The 16,765-nt window shown below is 34.9% G+C and overlaps 1 protein-coding gene and 1 long non-coding RNA gene across 5 annotated transcripts; one reads left to right on the forward strand and one right to left on the reverse strand.

Annotated features, from left to right (window-relative positions):
- Positions 1–1,072: 1,072 nt before the first annotated feature.
- Positions 1,073–12,301, reverse strand: LOC116805797. Of its 2 annotated transcripts, none has more exons than XR_004365399.2 (2): positions 12,229–12,301; positions 1,073–1,946 (listed from the first exon to the last, which is right to left on the reverse strand). It is a non-coding gene; the product is annotated as an uncharacterized LOC116805797 (long non-coding RNA). The 2 variants fall into 2 exon arrangements; XR_004365398.2 differs by lacking the exon at positions 12,229–12,301 and adding an exon at positions 2,048–2,539.
- On the forward strand, positions 1,874–16,677 carry LOC6567296 (uncharacterized protein DDB_G0271670). 3 transcript variants are annotated; one of them, XM_001993841.3, is made up of 5 exons: positions 1,874–1,931; positions 2,828–2,912; positions 12,971–13,168; positions 14,763–15,340; positions 15,435–16,677. In XM_001993841.3, the coding sequence occupies exons 2-5, from the start codon at positions 2,865–2,867 to the stop codon at positions 15,706–15,708; spliced, it is 1,098 nt and encodes a 365-aa protein (XP_001993877.1). In that variant the 5' UTR covers positions 1,874–1,931; positions 2,828–2,864; the 3' UTR covers positions 15,709–16,677. The 3 variants fall into 3 exon arrangements, with proteins under 3 accessions (XP_001993877.1, XP_032596113.1, XP_032596111.1); XM_032740222.2 differs by having other exon boundaries at positions 15,440–16,677; XM_032740220.2 differs by lacking the exons at positions 1,874–1,931; positions 2,828–2,912 and adding an exon at positions 12,660–12,737 and having other exon boundaries at positions 15,435–16,319.
- The last annotated feature ends 88 nt before the right edge of the window (positions 16,678–16,765 follow it).

The following is a 16,765-nucleotide window of genomic DNA, read 5'->3' on the forward strand; positions in this document are numbered from 1 at the left end:
ATATCGAAATATTTTTCTTGATTTTGGTGGCCAGCCAAGATATAAATCTATTATTTATTTATTTTGGATTTCTTCTTTCGCTGATGATAACAAATGTGTTTTTCACATTTGTCACACATTTTACATTAGAGTCGCATCCAGCTGTTTGCACAGCTTTTGCGGACAAAAATTTAATTAGCCTCCATTGACAATTGCCAATGTGTGTGTTTGTTTGTGTGTGAGTTTGTTTCTGTGTATTTTTCAAATTAGTTGCAATTCAATAATTGAGCCATAATGTCTACTTCAAGCTGCGCCCCAATTTTTTTTTTTGGTAACTTTGCCTTTGCCAAAGTTATTATAAAAAATATGAGATCCTCAAACAAAACAAGCCAAGCAACAAAAAAAAACAACAAATGCTAAAAAGCTTACAATAGTTTTTTAATCGTACGTGATTTTGTAATTAACACATTCTTGATTCATTCAACAAATAATAATAATAATAAATAATTCGATTTCCAATTCGCAACGATGACGTCACAGCGCTGCTGTTGCTGCTTCTTCTTCTCCTCCTCATATGACAGTTTCACTTTTATTCGCCAGCTGCAAAATTTGAGGGGTTAATTACTTTTAGTCGATAGCAGTGCATGGCAACAGCAGTCCTGTTATACAGTTATTTTTTTATTTATAACTGTTACCATTAGTAAATAACCTACTAATGGTAGATAGCCGTTATCGATATTTTGGAAGAGATCCAACATGGATTGCCTTGTTTGACAGCAGTCATCGCTTATCTTTTCTCTGAAAAAACACCATGTAAGGAAAAATCCCCACTTTCCACCTACGTTGTGGAATCAACAACAACAGAGAATGCGAGCGAGAGAAAGAGAGAGGGAGTGGAGAATCCCAACTGCGAAAAGATTCCATTGCAAATTTGATTCGTAATCTTTACTCTATAATTTTATTGCTTTGTAATGAAGAAAGTATGCGTTGCCGACAGTTTTTTTTTATGTGCCTTACATATATATTCAAAATGTAGTTCTATATATATTCAAAGTATAGAAAATACAACAATAATAATACAATAATATATAAATACATAAAAATATGTTTTATATTTCACTACACAAAGAGTATTAATGGGTAATGCATTACATTGTGTGCACACAGAATGCACTCAGTAATGGGAGTTGTCATTCATTAGTTCGCTGCTGGTATGCTTACACGTGGTGATTTCCCACTGACGTTGTACAGCAATAAGAATGTGTAAATAGTATAACAGTTGCATTTGCACATAGATACGTTATATGTACATTTGTCTTGTATGCTAATTAGCACAGACCATAACGATGATGACAAGCACACTCCTCCCTTCTCCTCCACAACCACCTGCTGCTTGAAGTGCGTGCAAGAAATGTTATCAGCATCTAATAGCGATAAATGCTTTCTTCTCTTCTCTATTTGATTACATGAAAAATCAACAACAATGGGTTTGTTTGTATGTGTATCAGTTGCAGGCAAATATGACTTGAATTAACATTTCACAAACGCACACACACGTATGTAAGCATGCATGCATCTCTGCATAAGGCAGCCCATTCTTCGACTGAATGCGTGCTCTCTGCGTTCTCCTCCTCTCTTTTCCTTTTTTTTCAGAACGCAGCGTGGGAGCACAAAGCACGAATACGAGAGAGCGCTGCTTCGTGTGTCGTCGCGAGCTTTGACGATGATCGTGGTTTGGAACTGCTCGCTGGAGTTCGCTCAGTTAGTCAGTTGTTATCGAGCGTTACTTGAAGCTGGTTGCCCACTGGCTCCGTTCCTGTTGTTGTTGTTAGTGTTTAGTGTTTAGTATTAGTCGTGTGCGCGCTGCGAAAATCTGAGACACCCCACACTCCGCACCCCCTCGCGTTGTCGCCGCCCCTTCGTCGTCGTCTTTGCTGCCCAGTTTTATTTGTGTGAGTGCCCAATGACTGCCCATAAAGAAGAAAAAATAAGAAAAAAAGAAGCGGTTACCATTAAAATATACAACTACAACCATACAAGAAAACACACACACACACACCATACATACACAGAAATCGCTTCGAAGCGAAGCTTAGGCTTTGTGTTGCCAAGCGTCAAAAAGCAGCAGCATCTGTTTCCATCCAACAATTAATAATTGTATTTATTTTATTTATTCATATATATATGTATAAGTGTGTATATATGAATGTATATCTGGCCACATGCATACAATTATGTATTTGCGGCAAACACAAGCGTCTCATCGTCTCTCTCTCCCACAGAAATCTTAACAAAAGCGACACAAGTAAAAAAATAATAATAATAAATAAATACTTTTTTTTTTGTCGTAGATAAAAACACAACGTCAACGGCAAAAGATCACGAAATGCGGTACACGCCGCTTTTGTCGTCGCTTTGACGTTGTCGCAGACGGAAAACAAATTCACACACACAGACACACACCCGCATACACACACACACACATACACAACACACAGACACATTTGTGCACGAGTCGCTTGAAAAATCCACACTGGAGATTTGCACAAGTGCAAAGCCTAAAAGACAAAAGAAAAAAATAATCATTTTCTTTGGAATTGTCTTAGTCAGCAAATCAAATTTTCAATTAGTCACACTTAAATTACATATAATTAGCTTGAAATAAGAGCAAAGACCCATAAAAGAAATGAAGAAATATCTCAGAAATGTATCAAAAAGTTCGTGACCAAAGTCAAAACAGTTGATTCATAGTCGCAAAAAATCTAAAAACATTTCGAAAAATTCAATTGTGAGAGTGCTGTGAATTATTTATGTAATTACTTAGATTTTTTTATGTTTTTACATGCAGATTCAGTCATAAAGAACAAACAACAAAAGACGCGGAAATGGATTATATTGTGAAGGCCTACAAGGACTGGAAATTGCATTCGCAAGTAAGTACAAAGAGAATCCAAATGACATTAATATCCCTGAGTGTTTGCCATTAATCAAATGAATACTCACAATTACTCATACTCTGATACAGTATTATATATAAACTCATTTGCGTTTAGCTGCTTGCCGAATTCTTGGGGTTGTCTAAGGTTAGGGTTGTGATCTTTGGATATTTGTAAAAAATTATTCTATATTGAATGGGCAAACAATTCAACTGAGAATATTCTATGTGGTTAGGTTAGGTTAGGCCAAAATGTCATCTTGGATGAGATTAACTCCAGTCAGCTCTAAGTGGCTAAAATCAAGTTGGCTAACTTAAATACCCAATATACCACATCGTTTAAGTGAATCAGCGATCGATCGATCAAATGAAACTTTTTGCAATACATTTTCACTACATACACACAAGTAGCATATTATATATTTATAATATATATATATATATATATATATATATATATGTATATATATATAGATTATGAAGTCATGCCAGCAGGCGGTCGTTAGCTCTTGGTTTGGTGGTGGCTTAAAGCCAATACGATTGGCATAAGACAGCAAGCAAACTTATCTGAGAACTGTCGAATTTCAAATACCCTTGCAAATATGAATCATTGGTTTTTGATATCGCCTCGAGCTATATCTCGTGGTTGTTGACTTTTGGCTAAATTTCCTCAAAAAATAAATAATGTTTTTTATACAATGACTTCATCATTGTCCGATTGTTCTGCAATCTTTAAGACGTAAGCCAATTGTATATTGATAAGTCTTTTAATACTGATTAAAAAGAAAATTAAAAACATACAGTCAAACTTAACTAATTCATACCAACATGCCGATAGTTCTTTGAAAGCTTACCATCATCGTCGAAATTAGGTTGAAAGAAACAGAATAATAATAAGGCATAATAATAAACTGAGTTGAGCTTGTTCAATTTATTCCACGATAGTTTTCGACAGAATAATTCAATCTTCCTTCAATTGTTCTTCAAAAGTTTATCATAAATTTATGATGCTGTTAATACTGATAAGAAAATGATAATAAATAATGATAAATATAATTTCAAATATCAGTCAAACTTATTAAACATATAGGATCGTACAATAACTTTATCTAATCTTATCTTTAAGACTTAACATAACAGTCATGGTAGTCTAAAGACTTAAAGAAACAGTCATGCTTTTATTTATAAAGATATTAATACTTATTTAAATTAATAATATACAGTCAAACTAATATAAATCATTCACTATCTTTCACAATATAACTTTAATAATATATAATAAAATAAATAAATCTTGTGAATTGTGCCTTTTTATGGAAAAGATTGAAGAAAAAGTGAAAATGATTTTAAAGAAATTTCTGATTTCCTTTCTTTTTCATGGATAATAGTCTTAGGAAGGAATTTGCATTTAAGTTGCAACAAATTTAGACAATTTGAATAATTTGAATTTAAATAAAAAATGTATCGGCTAATTTTTTCTCATTGGTAAAAAATGATCAGAAATCAAAGTTCTATGTAATTAAAAAATCAAATTATAACAAATTCGACTCTCGAAGTAGCCAGATTAAAAATTAGACTGTATATGTTATTGATGAAAACTTGTAATGCTCTTAGATAGAGTATAAAAAGAATGTATCCATGTGTGTTTGTGAGTGTGTTGCTTTGTGTGGCAACAACAGCAGTCAGCAGACAAAGTCAGAGTCAGAGATCTATTAAAGACACAGTTTGGCGGCGACTGCAAACTGTTGAAACTGTTGAAGCTGTAGCTGTATCTGTATCGGTTTGTTGAGGTTGAGGTGCCTAACCACATTTAAAGATTTCAAAGCAAAGCCAACGACGACGTCAGACAGACGGACGAACGGGCGGACGGACGGACATGAGGGTTCAAATATAATTCTCATGAAACACGATCGTGTCGAAATAGTCTCGCATTACCCAAGAAAAACCACTTCGAATGCAGCGTTTCTGTTGTTTATTTTTATGTTTCTTAAATATTTTCTGTTTTGTTTTTCATGTTCTTATTGTTGTTGTTGTTTTGTGTTGCGTATGCGAATGCCACCAAAGTGTGCAGCTTGGTGGCGGTTCGTGGCCAACGAACCAGGCGATGAGTAAGCAGCCGTCGCACATCTGGCCAAAAGTAGCAAGTCAGTCAGTCAGTCACTTAGCCAGTTTGCCAGTTAGCCAGCCAGTTAGCAATGCGGCCAACTTGTGCGACTCTGTCTGAATTGCAAATGAGTGCACGAGTGAATAAAGCCAAATGCATTTATGTGTTTACGCTTGTGCAGCGCTTATTATTTGTTGCTTTAGCTGTCGTTATTACCAGCAGTTGTTGCTGCTAATTAGGCCAAAGCACAAAACAACTCGAAGCTGCAATTATATATATATATACATATATATGTATATGTACATATGCTGCATTGTTGCAATGCCACAAGCTATAAATATCCTTAGCCTTGGTCTGAGTCTGCGTCTGCGTCTTTGTCTTCATCTTTGTCTGCTGCTCCTCGCATCGGGTTCAATGCCCAAAACCGAGACCAACATCGAAACCAAGCCCAAGTCCCAGCTCTGGCCAAAACCCAGCTGCCAGATTAAGCGCAAGAAGCCGCAGGCCGGTTTTTTTTGCTGCAGACGCCGCCATTTTAACGTTTTTGTGCTTTTAGCTGATAATTCTACTTGGCTAGAGTTACAAACACTTTGAATACATGCCAAGAAAAGGTATTGAACAATATCTTGTGTTGTTTCTCATCCGATCTTGATGAAATTTTTCCAGTTGTTCAATAATATGCATATGTCTATTTATTTATATTAATTAGAAGCTTTTGCCTTTTATTTCTATCGGAAATCGAAATGTGTCGAGGCATTTATCGATAAAATGAAAGAAACTTGATCGGCCCAGGGTATTTTTATTTATTTATTTAAAGTTAACACAGAAAAATACAATCATTAGAAAATAAACTGATATTGATGTGAAATAGTATGGATTAGATTAATAATTAAGAATTGGATATAGAAGAACTTACGTTCCAAAGTAAAAGTCTCTATTGTTGATAATCTCTAAGACTATTATCAGCTATCTACAGCTGATCAAGAATATATTTATATATATCATATATGTATATTATAATATTATATTGGGTTGGAGTTGCTTTCTTCTGCCTGTTACATGTTTTTGCACATTGAACACATTAAACATTAAAAAACATTTACACACTTTTAATGGGTTCAGGGTATAATTATCCAATAATGTGAAAATGCACTAAATGCTTATAGCGTACTAATACTCATTAATTCATAGGCAGAAAATGCATTTTCGAGTATAAGTTTTATATTTTTATTTACACACAACTAAATAAAAATAAAAAAATGAAAAATAAATGTATAAGAGATTGCCTTAAGATCATTAGTGCTTAATTAAAGTTAAGATGCAACATTTATGAGGCGTAGCAAGTAAATTGCTAGCAGAAAATACTTAAAATTTAATAGCATCACGCAAGGTTTGTCACGAGCCGTGTTATTTTGTGGCTGCTATAAGAAAGCCACAGGAGTTATTATATATTTTATGAAACAATAAACGGCTTGTAAAAATATAATGCATTTCGAAACTCGGGAATTGCGTTGCAACATTGTTGTTGTTTCTTTTTTCTACGACACATATATTTCTTGCGATATTTCTTGTTTTGTTTTTTTTTTTTTGCCGATATCATAAAACCGTAATAAAACAACAAGAATGGTCATCTATGGCACACCATTGTTAATAACTTGCCTACAAATAAATCTTCCTTCTCTTTCTGATCGTAACACTTTTTACACCAACAAATAAGTGGCGAAAAACCAATCTGGCTGATTAAAAGTTTGCTTTGCAGTTCCGATTGGCTGCACATGGAATTTTCCTATATTTTTCTAACTATATTTATCCATAACAAATTTCGTTTCTTATGCTCCAGTTGTAATGATCTTTCATTTGTAGTGTCGTATTATTGTTATTCTTAAGTCATTTGTCTAATTTCTACTGTTATGTTGTACTTCAAAGTTCTTTTCTCCGTTTTCTTTCGCTTTTTTTTTATTTAATTTTTTGCTTTAAGCAAACTTTTACTTAGGTGTTTGACCTTACTGGGCTTGTACAAATGTTCAAGGCTATAATTAGAAATACTGCTGAGAACTCCAAACGTTAGTTAAATCAAAACAACAAAAAAGAAAAGCAAATTTGCGTATTTTGTACATATCGCAAACGTACACGGCCTTAAGTACATGGTATTATCGCACAGTGTTGGCCTAGTTGCCCTGCCGCAAATAGTCGCAATGGGAGCAACTCGAAAGGTTAAAAAGTTCTGCTCGCTTATCGTTGCTTATCTGTCTGCTCGCTCGCACAATCGCACAAATATTTATTATACGCAGCGTTAGCAATTCAATCAATTCTAATTTTGTATAATGTGCGATTGACCCTCGTTTGTAGCGGGGTGCCTCACTCACGCCCACAAACAATCTTCCACGCCTACACGCATTAAATTTGCATATTAAAAGGTGTGAAGAGGCCATGATTTAGAGTTTGCGGGATATCAAAAGAGTGACTCAGTTATCGGTATGGTTGTAATAATCATATTTTAATAAGGTTTGTTCAGCACCATTTTGCTCAAGATAATCCATGTGTTGTGGGCTCGGTTAACGTTTCCTGCTGCAATTTGGCTCTTAACCGGTTCTGTTCTGGGTATTGTATTTGAAGTAGTTGTTAGTTACCAATTTGCAATATTTTAATATTTAAACCGGTTCGGGTGCTTTCATACAAATATTCTACAGGTTACATTCCAAATATCCATTATAATATATATGTCAGACACTAAACTAACACACTACAAATATATATTAATGAAGAAGTAGAAGCCACTAAATATTCCTAGGCAGTTATCATATGTATGTATATATAATTATCTATATATTTGTTTAGCCTTGACTAGCTGTGATACCACTTCTTAGTTTAGTATCAATATATGCCATAAGCGTGTTTTTCTTTCATTTAAAGCGACAATTTGCGATATCGGAGCACTTTTGGGACTTTCCTTTGTTCCACTGTTTATTTTATATGGGCATCAATCATATTTTAAGCCACTAATAAACACGCATATTGACTATAAATAAGATTCTAGCCTTGATCGAGACATTCACAATCTTATCTTGTGGCTTATTTGTTATTTAGCCCAACCGTAAATAAAAACAAAAGAATTCAATTTCAACAACAGCAACAACTGCACAGCTGAATAAATCAAAATATTATACACTCGATGGCTAGTCAAATGATTTAATGATGAGAATCAAAATTAATTACCCCCCGTATAATCAATCATCCCAAACTCAACTGCAGCCGTCATTAAATGCAAAAGTTACGGGGGACTGACATGTATACATATATATATATCTATGTATCGGTGTAACTTCTAATTCCGTAAATGCCTGTAGCTAACGGGGCCTGTGCATATAATTAATTTAAATATTTAAAGTCTCATTTGACTTACAATTAATTGCATGCGAGAACATACAACAAGCCGTACCAATATATATACATATATATTTAGACAGCTAATCAGTAAGTGGTTTAACCACATACATATCGACTATATATATATATATATATATAGTATATTTACTTAATGTTTATGTGTCTGTTGCCAAGTAGCACATAATGCCGATAACGTGCGTAAGAGGCAATCAACTAATATTATTATTAGAGTTCGTCTTCTAGAAAATGCCCTTCACATTTGTATTTTGTGGCCAGTTAAAATGCCACTGGCTAAAAGTATTTGGCGAATCACCATTGAAATATCATAGAATGTCACGTTGATTATTATAGTGCACGTAGCGAATGTTCAGTAATGAAAACTGCAAATTTACATACATACAGTGATACCTCGAAAAATCACAAGTTTTCATTTCCTCAACTATTGATTGAATTTAAATGATGGTACACATTTGAATACCTTTGTTGACATTATTATCACTTTGTCGTGATGAGTGTAGCGCATTGATAGAGTCGTCTCGAAGCCCATAAGGTATATATATATATATATTCTTGATGAGCATCACTAGGCGAGTCCATATAGCCATGTCTGTCTGTCTGAATTTGTATAGCTCAAATGCAACAATTATGACACTTAACAAATGTCCATATTTGTGCTGAAGGCAGTATATAGTTCTAAGCTACGGATTGTTCCACTATATGATGAGATGAGTTTTAAGTTGTTGGATCAATCAGTCATGTCAGCATTTCTGAAATAATTTACTTTACAAATCCGGAATATTCAGTTCAAGGCCTGACATCAAAATGTAACCATTAGAAAAATATTTGTTTTTTTTTTTTAAATCATTTATTATATATTATATATATATATCTCTCTATATATTTACAATCTATCCCCAGGCAGATAATCATTACGTTTAAATATATATCCAATTTAAATTTTACATAGATAACGTTTACGTATTTGGAATTTATATTATTTTATCTAAAGGGAATATCAAATGGATAAAGTCTTCGGAGTCTTCTTATGGCTGGAATTTTTAGATCAATATTGGAATTTTACTATAGAATCTTTGAATGACTGTCATGTATGATAATCTGGCAGTGCCCCAGAGCTGTTTCCATAAGATGGATTATAATTCCTGTTTCCATAAGATTGAATATAATTAAATATTTCAAGCTCATGACTTTTATTGCAATTCTGCTTTGTGTACTACTGTGCACTGTGTAACTGTTGCAGCGATGATGTTGCCCTTCAATTAGAGAGACACACAGATAGATAAACAACTTAATAAACACGAGTACACTTAAATAAATACTCGTCGTCGCATCAAATAGTGCTAGAGCAGCAACTATTCAGTAAGAACCCATCCATTTTATTTATCAGAAAATATATGTGCAAATGCCACTTAAGATACTGGCACTTGTTGGACTGGCGGGGCTTTGCATTTGTCAAGTGCAACGTGGCTTATACAATGGATGCGATGTGTGAGACAGCTTGAGCATATATAAGTATAGAAGGTCTGAAAGTGATTTGTGTGCTAAGCCCCAGAAGCATGATAATAAAAAACAAACAAAAACATGTTGAAGCAAATGAACTTTCGATTCGTCATGATATGATATACCAGCCCCAGCAAAAGTTGGCTACCTTTGTGTTTTGAGTACAAAATACCCCTATTGTTAACTGACTAACTGACTGATGCATGAATGTCTTTGGCTGTATGTGAGTAAGTCATTATCAGTTAATTAGGCTTGCTAACCAGAGTTATCAACGGATCTCTTACCAATTGTATGTGCACAGTGCTAATTTCGACGTTTCGTTCCATGCCCAAAGTTGTCATGCATAATAATAATTTTGAAATTAAGCTACCATGTTGTATTTGTGTCACGTACGATTTGGTTCGATTTTTATTTAACGTTCGCTTGTTTGTTTGCTGCTAGAATCAATTATGAATTTTGTAATTTCCTATTTTGTTACTTTTAATTAATACTAAAGATAGTGCGGCAAAGTAACTGTTACTTAAATTCAACCTTCGCTTCCGATTTTTTCCATAAATTTTGACACACTTAAATACATAACAACAACAACAAACAAATACAAAAAAAAGTGATTGAAATAGATTGCAAGCGATTTCATTAAATTTATGGGTTTTGAGCGCTTTTTGCCATACGATTATTTATGATTGTTTGCCGCTCGACTTTAATTTTGGCCTTTTCAACTAGTCGTCGAGAGTGTTGCAATTATGTGCTTGACCTTCGATGAGAGATCGCATCAAGTTCTTTGGCATCCATTGAGCATCCAACCCACGGTAATTTTTTGTTTTTTGTTTGTTTTGTTATTTCCCAGCCCCGTTAAAAAAATTAATGAATCACATGTGAAATTTGGATTGTCTGCCATACATTTTCATTTAGCGCGTCTTTTTCGGTGAATCTATGCGATTTCACAGGTTTTGCGTCGTCTGATAGACATAAACAATTAAATAATAATAAATAATTAACATGTCCGAATTTGAGCGTCTTGATGAGAAATCCCCCCTTTTATCTTCTTTTTTATGGTTGCTCATCAAAAGATCAGTTGACCGATTTTTGCCGAGCATGGACAATTTCAAGAGCTTTATAAATAAGTGTTTGTACACTTAACTATATACATATATATATGTATAAATTTAGCCAAGTCAATTGAGGGAAACCCGGCGCGTGACTAGCTTCTGTGATATTTTCTTGTGCATGTCAATGACCGTTTATATATATATATATATATTTTATAGTAGATCTATGCGAAATTCAGCTGAATTTCAGCAACGACTGAAACGTCTGAGAAATGGAGAATTATCGCTGCGCTTATTAGAAATGTGATCATATTTGTTATTTGTAGCTTGATCAAACTTTCGGAAATTAAATGAATATCCATTGTTTTTGAATAAAAATTGCATTATTGTTTTTAGAACACCTAAATCCATATGGCATTTCTATAAACACAGTCATTGTTTAAATTGCTTTGTTGATGTTGTCGATTTTGATTTCCGTGTATCTCGAATTCTGGCAAGCACTGCTTATCAGTTGCCGCATAATATCAGCTAATATTGCCGAACATAGACTGCTCTCTCTCTCTCTACACACACACACACACAGACGCATATGTATATAAGTATATTTACACACACATACAAACATACATGCGTACAAAGTACAAAATGTGGTTGGTCACCCACTGTTATTGCAGAAAACACTTCGACAGCAATTGCGCCAACCTGTTGTTGACCTTAACAGCAGGCACAGCTGTTAATGTAAATACCCAACACACACATTTGTACATACATGCTTAGGCGTGTTTATTTTTTCTATGCATGCTGTTCTTTTAAGTTGCAATCGAAGCCAAGGAAGTAATTGCTGCCTCAATGCCTCAATTATTTGAAATTAGAATACATTGGGACCAGTTACCTTTAATATAAGCATATTTGAAGTCACAATGTTAATTAGCAGGCATGCCGGCAATTCGATTTGATAATTTACATACATATATTTATATGTATATATGCACATACGTACATTGCAGCTAGCTGCGGCCGTTGTTGTTTTTTTTTGTCTTTGTTGAGTGGGTCGAGACAACGTCGACTGTGTTGCTGCTTTGGCCAAACAGGTTTAACTGTCTAACAAAACATTTACAAATACATTGAGAGCAGTTAACGTTTCGTGGGCTATCACGTGAAAAAAATTATTATGCGCCCTCGTAAGCAATAAAAAAAACAATCGCAAAATTATAATTCGCTTCGAAACAAAAGACAACAAACAAACACGCGCTCACCTGTGCTACACTTGCAACTCTGCGCGCATTGCAATTATCGATAACAACGTCATCAGACCGGCTTGCTAGCGCTAGACATGAATATAAATAAAATATGCCAAACAATCACAAAGAGTGAAAGGAAATTCAATTATCGTGTCTGCATTTGCAATTCAACCGCCCATCTCTATCGTGTATTGCATAATTTGGTATCTGTCTGTGGCTAGCTACGGTCACACTGAATACCACAGCACAACAACAACAACAAACACTTGTAAACACGTAGTTGGCGAAACTGAAAATCAGCACTGCTAAAATATAAAACGAAAACAAAACAAATCTGCGCCTTATTTTGGATGTAGAAATACAGAAAAGTGAGTGTATTGATTTAAGTAGAACAAATGCATCGTAAAATTAAAATGCGCCTTTAATTTGCCTAAAAGATTGCAATCGTATTGGTGTTTTTCGATTTTTTTTTTTTGGTTTGGTTGGTTTCGCTCGATTGCAGTTACCGCAAGGGGGGAGTTCAGGTGAGAAATTAGTAAATCAGTGAAATTTGCCAGTGCCGCTGATTATATTTATAGCAACATTTCTATACATACGCACACGTACTTGTGTCTTATATGTATTTTGGTAATCTATTTTTTGTTTTTGTGTTTTATTTGTTCGTTTTGTTGTGTCTATGATAAAGAAAAGAAAAAACGAAAAAGGAGAGACAAATATTTGACACTTTCACCATTTTTATTTCGATCCACAATTGCAGTTTCAAGAGATCGTGCCTGATATGGATGATTCGGAATTCATGTTCAACGAAAAGCAATCGATACGCGACTCCTCACGCACCCTCAAGAAATATGGCAGCACCTGCTGCAACAATCTGCGCAACAATGAAATCCTCATAAGACACACCGTCGAGAAAACGGACACATTGCAAGGCATTTCCCTCAAATATGGCGCAACGGTAAGTAACAAACTAAAAGATACACTCATTTTTCATTCTCCAATGCATGCATCATCGATTTGAGCCAGAAGTTGCCACACACAGACACCCTTCCAAAGGGGCACGTGTACGCGACACATATGTGTGTATGTGTGTGCTCTGTGCAACTTACAATGGCTTCTTTCTGACCGGACAGATTGTCGTGTGGCACGACAATTATTTAAATTTCGTTTGCCATCAGAAATGTCAGCTCGCTTTCAACTTTATCGATTTAATAACACTTTGCAATTGCATATTCCACTCAGATCAGAATTTCAAATTAGTTTGTGTTGAATCATTGCTCAATCGTTTCAGGCACACATTTAATTAATTGTCTCAAACAATTATTTGATCAATCACAAGCTCAACTTTTAATACAAATTATACAAAGAAAAAAAAAGATGCATTAAAAAATCCACACGACAAATCTATGAAAATTAACTTTTTCAACTGACCAGAAAATCAAGTTTTAAAAAGCAAATTAGACAAAACATTAATAAGACAATCGCTAATAGAAATATCTTAAAAACATCCCACGATTACAATGAAGGGTTGAACGTATTTATGGTTCTAAGAATACGTCAAATTATGCAAATTGGAAAATGTCAATAAAAAGTGTAAAAAGTAAAATACAAAAAAAATTCCACAAACAATTAATAAATATCTAAAAAAAAATCTCAAATACAAATTCCTTAAAATACATCCCCAACATTTGGCATTTCTTCAGAATCTACAACTCTTTCAACAAATCCCAAATTTGCTTTTTATTGTTTGCTAATCATTAAATAAAAAAGTTTCCATAAACTGTTAAATATTAATTAAATGCTGACAATAGACGTGTATTAGTTTTTTGGGTAGTTAAAAAAAACCTTAACTGCTAGTTTTGATCACGTTTTTTTTTGCGTACTTGTTATCTATAAAGATAAATGTTTGCGAATATTTTGAATAATGCACCCATACAAAGTTATATTTATATATATATTTTTTTTGTTTTTTATTTTTTTGTTCCTTAATGTTTATGAGCAAGTCCACACCTGTGTTGCTGCGAGCTCGTCGTGACAGTGATTTGGGTAAATAAGATAGTCTTAATATAATTTTTGACGTTAGGGGGGGAACATGGCGTATACCCTGTAGAACGACGACTTGTCTAATTGTTTATCCACTGTGCTTTATCGCACAGAAAGTAGTGCTGCATGTGCCACGTCATTTGCTGCATATAATTTATATAGAATCACGAGTGGTCTGAGAATCTGGACTAATATTGTTGTGGTTGTTGTTGTGTCAACATTTGGTCAGCTTCTTAAACCCAGATAAGTAGCTGAAGTTTGGTTCATTTTCGCCTAATTAATCATTGTTCAACAAAATTAAATGCTTTGGCCATATACGGATTGTGTCACCGCCTCCAAACATCGATCCATCAATCGAATCGCATCGAATCGAATCGATCGATCAATCAGTTGCCACTCGTGAAATTGCAAATAATTGACAATACTCTGATGTGTTTATATCTATATATATATATATATATATATACTCACAATTATCTATATTATATATATATCGTGTATATTTACAGACGGAACAAATACGCCGCGCGAATCGCCTGTTTGCCTCGGACAGTTTGTTCTTGCGCCAATTCTTGCTGGTGCCGGTGGAGAAGACGTCACCCTACTATTTGCAGGCAAATGGGGCTGATATGCTGGCCGGCGTACTCGAATCGCCGCCAACGACACCCGATGCGAATGTGCAACGTGAGGCGCTCAACAATGCAAACAATTTAAGTCAAACGGAATGTTGTTACAATAACAGCAGCAGCAGCAGTAACAACAGTTGCAACACCAACAGCTCATCAACGTCATCGTCAGCGTCATCATCGTCGTCCTCCTCAACGATGAGCACACGTTCCGGTCAGTTGCACGGCACAGCACCGCGTCCATATTCGATTGCCGGCGAACTGTTGGTGGTTGGTGGCAGCGATGAGGATCCGGCGATGATGCACAATCACAGTGCGTGCAACAGCAAGCAGAGCAAGTCTTTGGACTCTGTGGCAGCGATGACGCCAGAGGAGGAGAATCGCAAGTGCATGAATGATTTTCTCAACAAGATTGACAACACAATTTCCGAGTCGCGCAAATATGTTGAGCGTTCCAAGGAGTAAGTGGTTATACTATATATATATATATATATATATATATATATCCAAAAATTGAACTTATTTCTCTATTAATACGTTCCTCTTTGCTTGCAGTTTAGTTAGCAGCCAGAGTGATGCGGATATTTGCAACAGTTTCGGTTGCACCGATGCCTTTCCGCAGCGTCGCAATCATCAGCTGAATAACTCCTACAAGAACAGCAACAACAACAACAACAACAACAATCGTCCGCCGCAGCATCAGCGACACAGTTCGACGGGCAGCGGAAATTCGGATACGGCACAGCTTTTGAATACGACGCAAACGCGACGCGTGCAAAATTCCTTGAAACGTCTGGAGAAACAGCAGGATGATTTCTTTGAATTGTAGCAGCTGTTTGGGAACACATACACTGAGCAAATTAACCAAGCGCTACGACATTATAACTAGTTTTAATTACTGTGCAATAAAAAAAAAACAGAAAAGATAGAAAACACATGTAGACCGCTAGAGAGACAGAGAGAGAGAAAGTTAATTTTACAAATTGTTTTTAATTGCTGCACATCGTGGGATAATACGAAATGCTGCACTAAATGTAAATTATATATATATATACATATATATCCAGCTACACACACACATATATACTATATACACTATATACAAACCTACATACATCTATATATGTTAAGCAGCGCTGCGCTATTTAAAAAACCTGTACTATATATACTACTACTATGACGTATGAGATGACGACGCAGTTGTCGAATGTTTTTGATCTTATTGTATGTTAGTCCAACTGTCAGCCCTTTGTAATTGCCGCCAATTTGCTTGCAAAGTCTATCTAACTACCCCCCAAAAACTACCCCCAAATTCCCTTCCAATTACCCCAATTAATGCCACCATTTATGATTATTTTTTGTATGACTAGCTTTAATTACTCGTTTAATGCTTAGTTTAGTTATGAGAATTATTAATCTTAATTCACACACATACACAGACACACATATACACACACACACACACACACACATACACACACACTACACACACACATACACACACACACACACACAGACACACACTTAGTTGTTAATCAGTACACCTTGATTCACATAAAATGACTGCTCTTTTTGTCGTAACTGTTTGCAAATTTTTAATTGGCCCCCCACATAAAATACCAACTGATAAATATAATCTGTAATCAGTAGTATGTGTGTAATTATAATTTATTTGTTATTGCCTGTCAATAGTATTTTTAACTTAATATTTTGGTGCAATCGTCGTACATATCCATGTCCACACACAATCCAGCCGAGAACCTTTCCAAAGGCCAAATAAAATGCAAATCAAGTTGTATGAGAAGATTTTTTAAGCAAAATAAAGTAAGAATGTGTTGAATGTGATTCATTTCCATACTGATGGAATTTTTGGGCAACGCATGCGC

This window comes from Drosophila grimshawi, unplaced genomic scaffold, assembly GCF_018153295.1.
Source record: "Drosophila grimshawi isolate 15287-2541.00 unplaced genomic scaffold, ASM1815329v1 contig_311, whole genome shotgun sequence".
In the NCBI taxonomy this organism is placed as follows: domain Eukaryota; kingdom Metazoa; phylum Arthropoda; class Insecta; order Diptera; family Drosophilidae; genus Drosophila; species Drosophila grimshawi.

Coding starts and splice junctions, on each gene's coding strand:
- LOC6567296 (XM_001993841.3), top strand. CDS start 2,865: ATGGATTATATTGTGAAGGCCTACAAGGACTGGAAATTGCATTCGCAA. Junction 2,913..12,970: donor ACTGGAAATTGCATTCGCAA/GTAAGTACAAAG, acceptor CCACAATTGCAG/TTTCAAGAGATCGTGCCTGA. Junction 15,341..15,434: donor TATGTTGAGCGTTCCAAGGA/GTAAGTGGTTAT, acceptor CTTTGCTTGCAG/TTTAGTTAGCAGCCAGAGTG.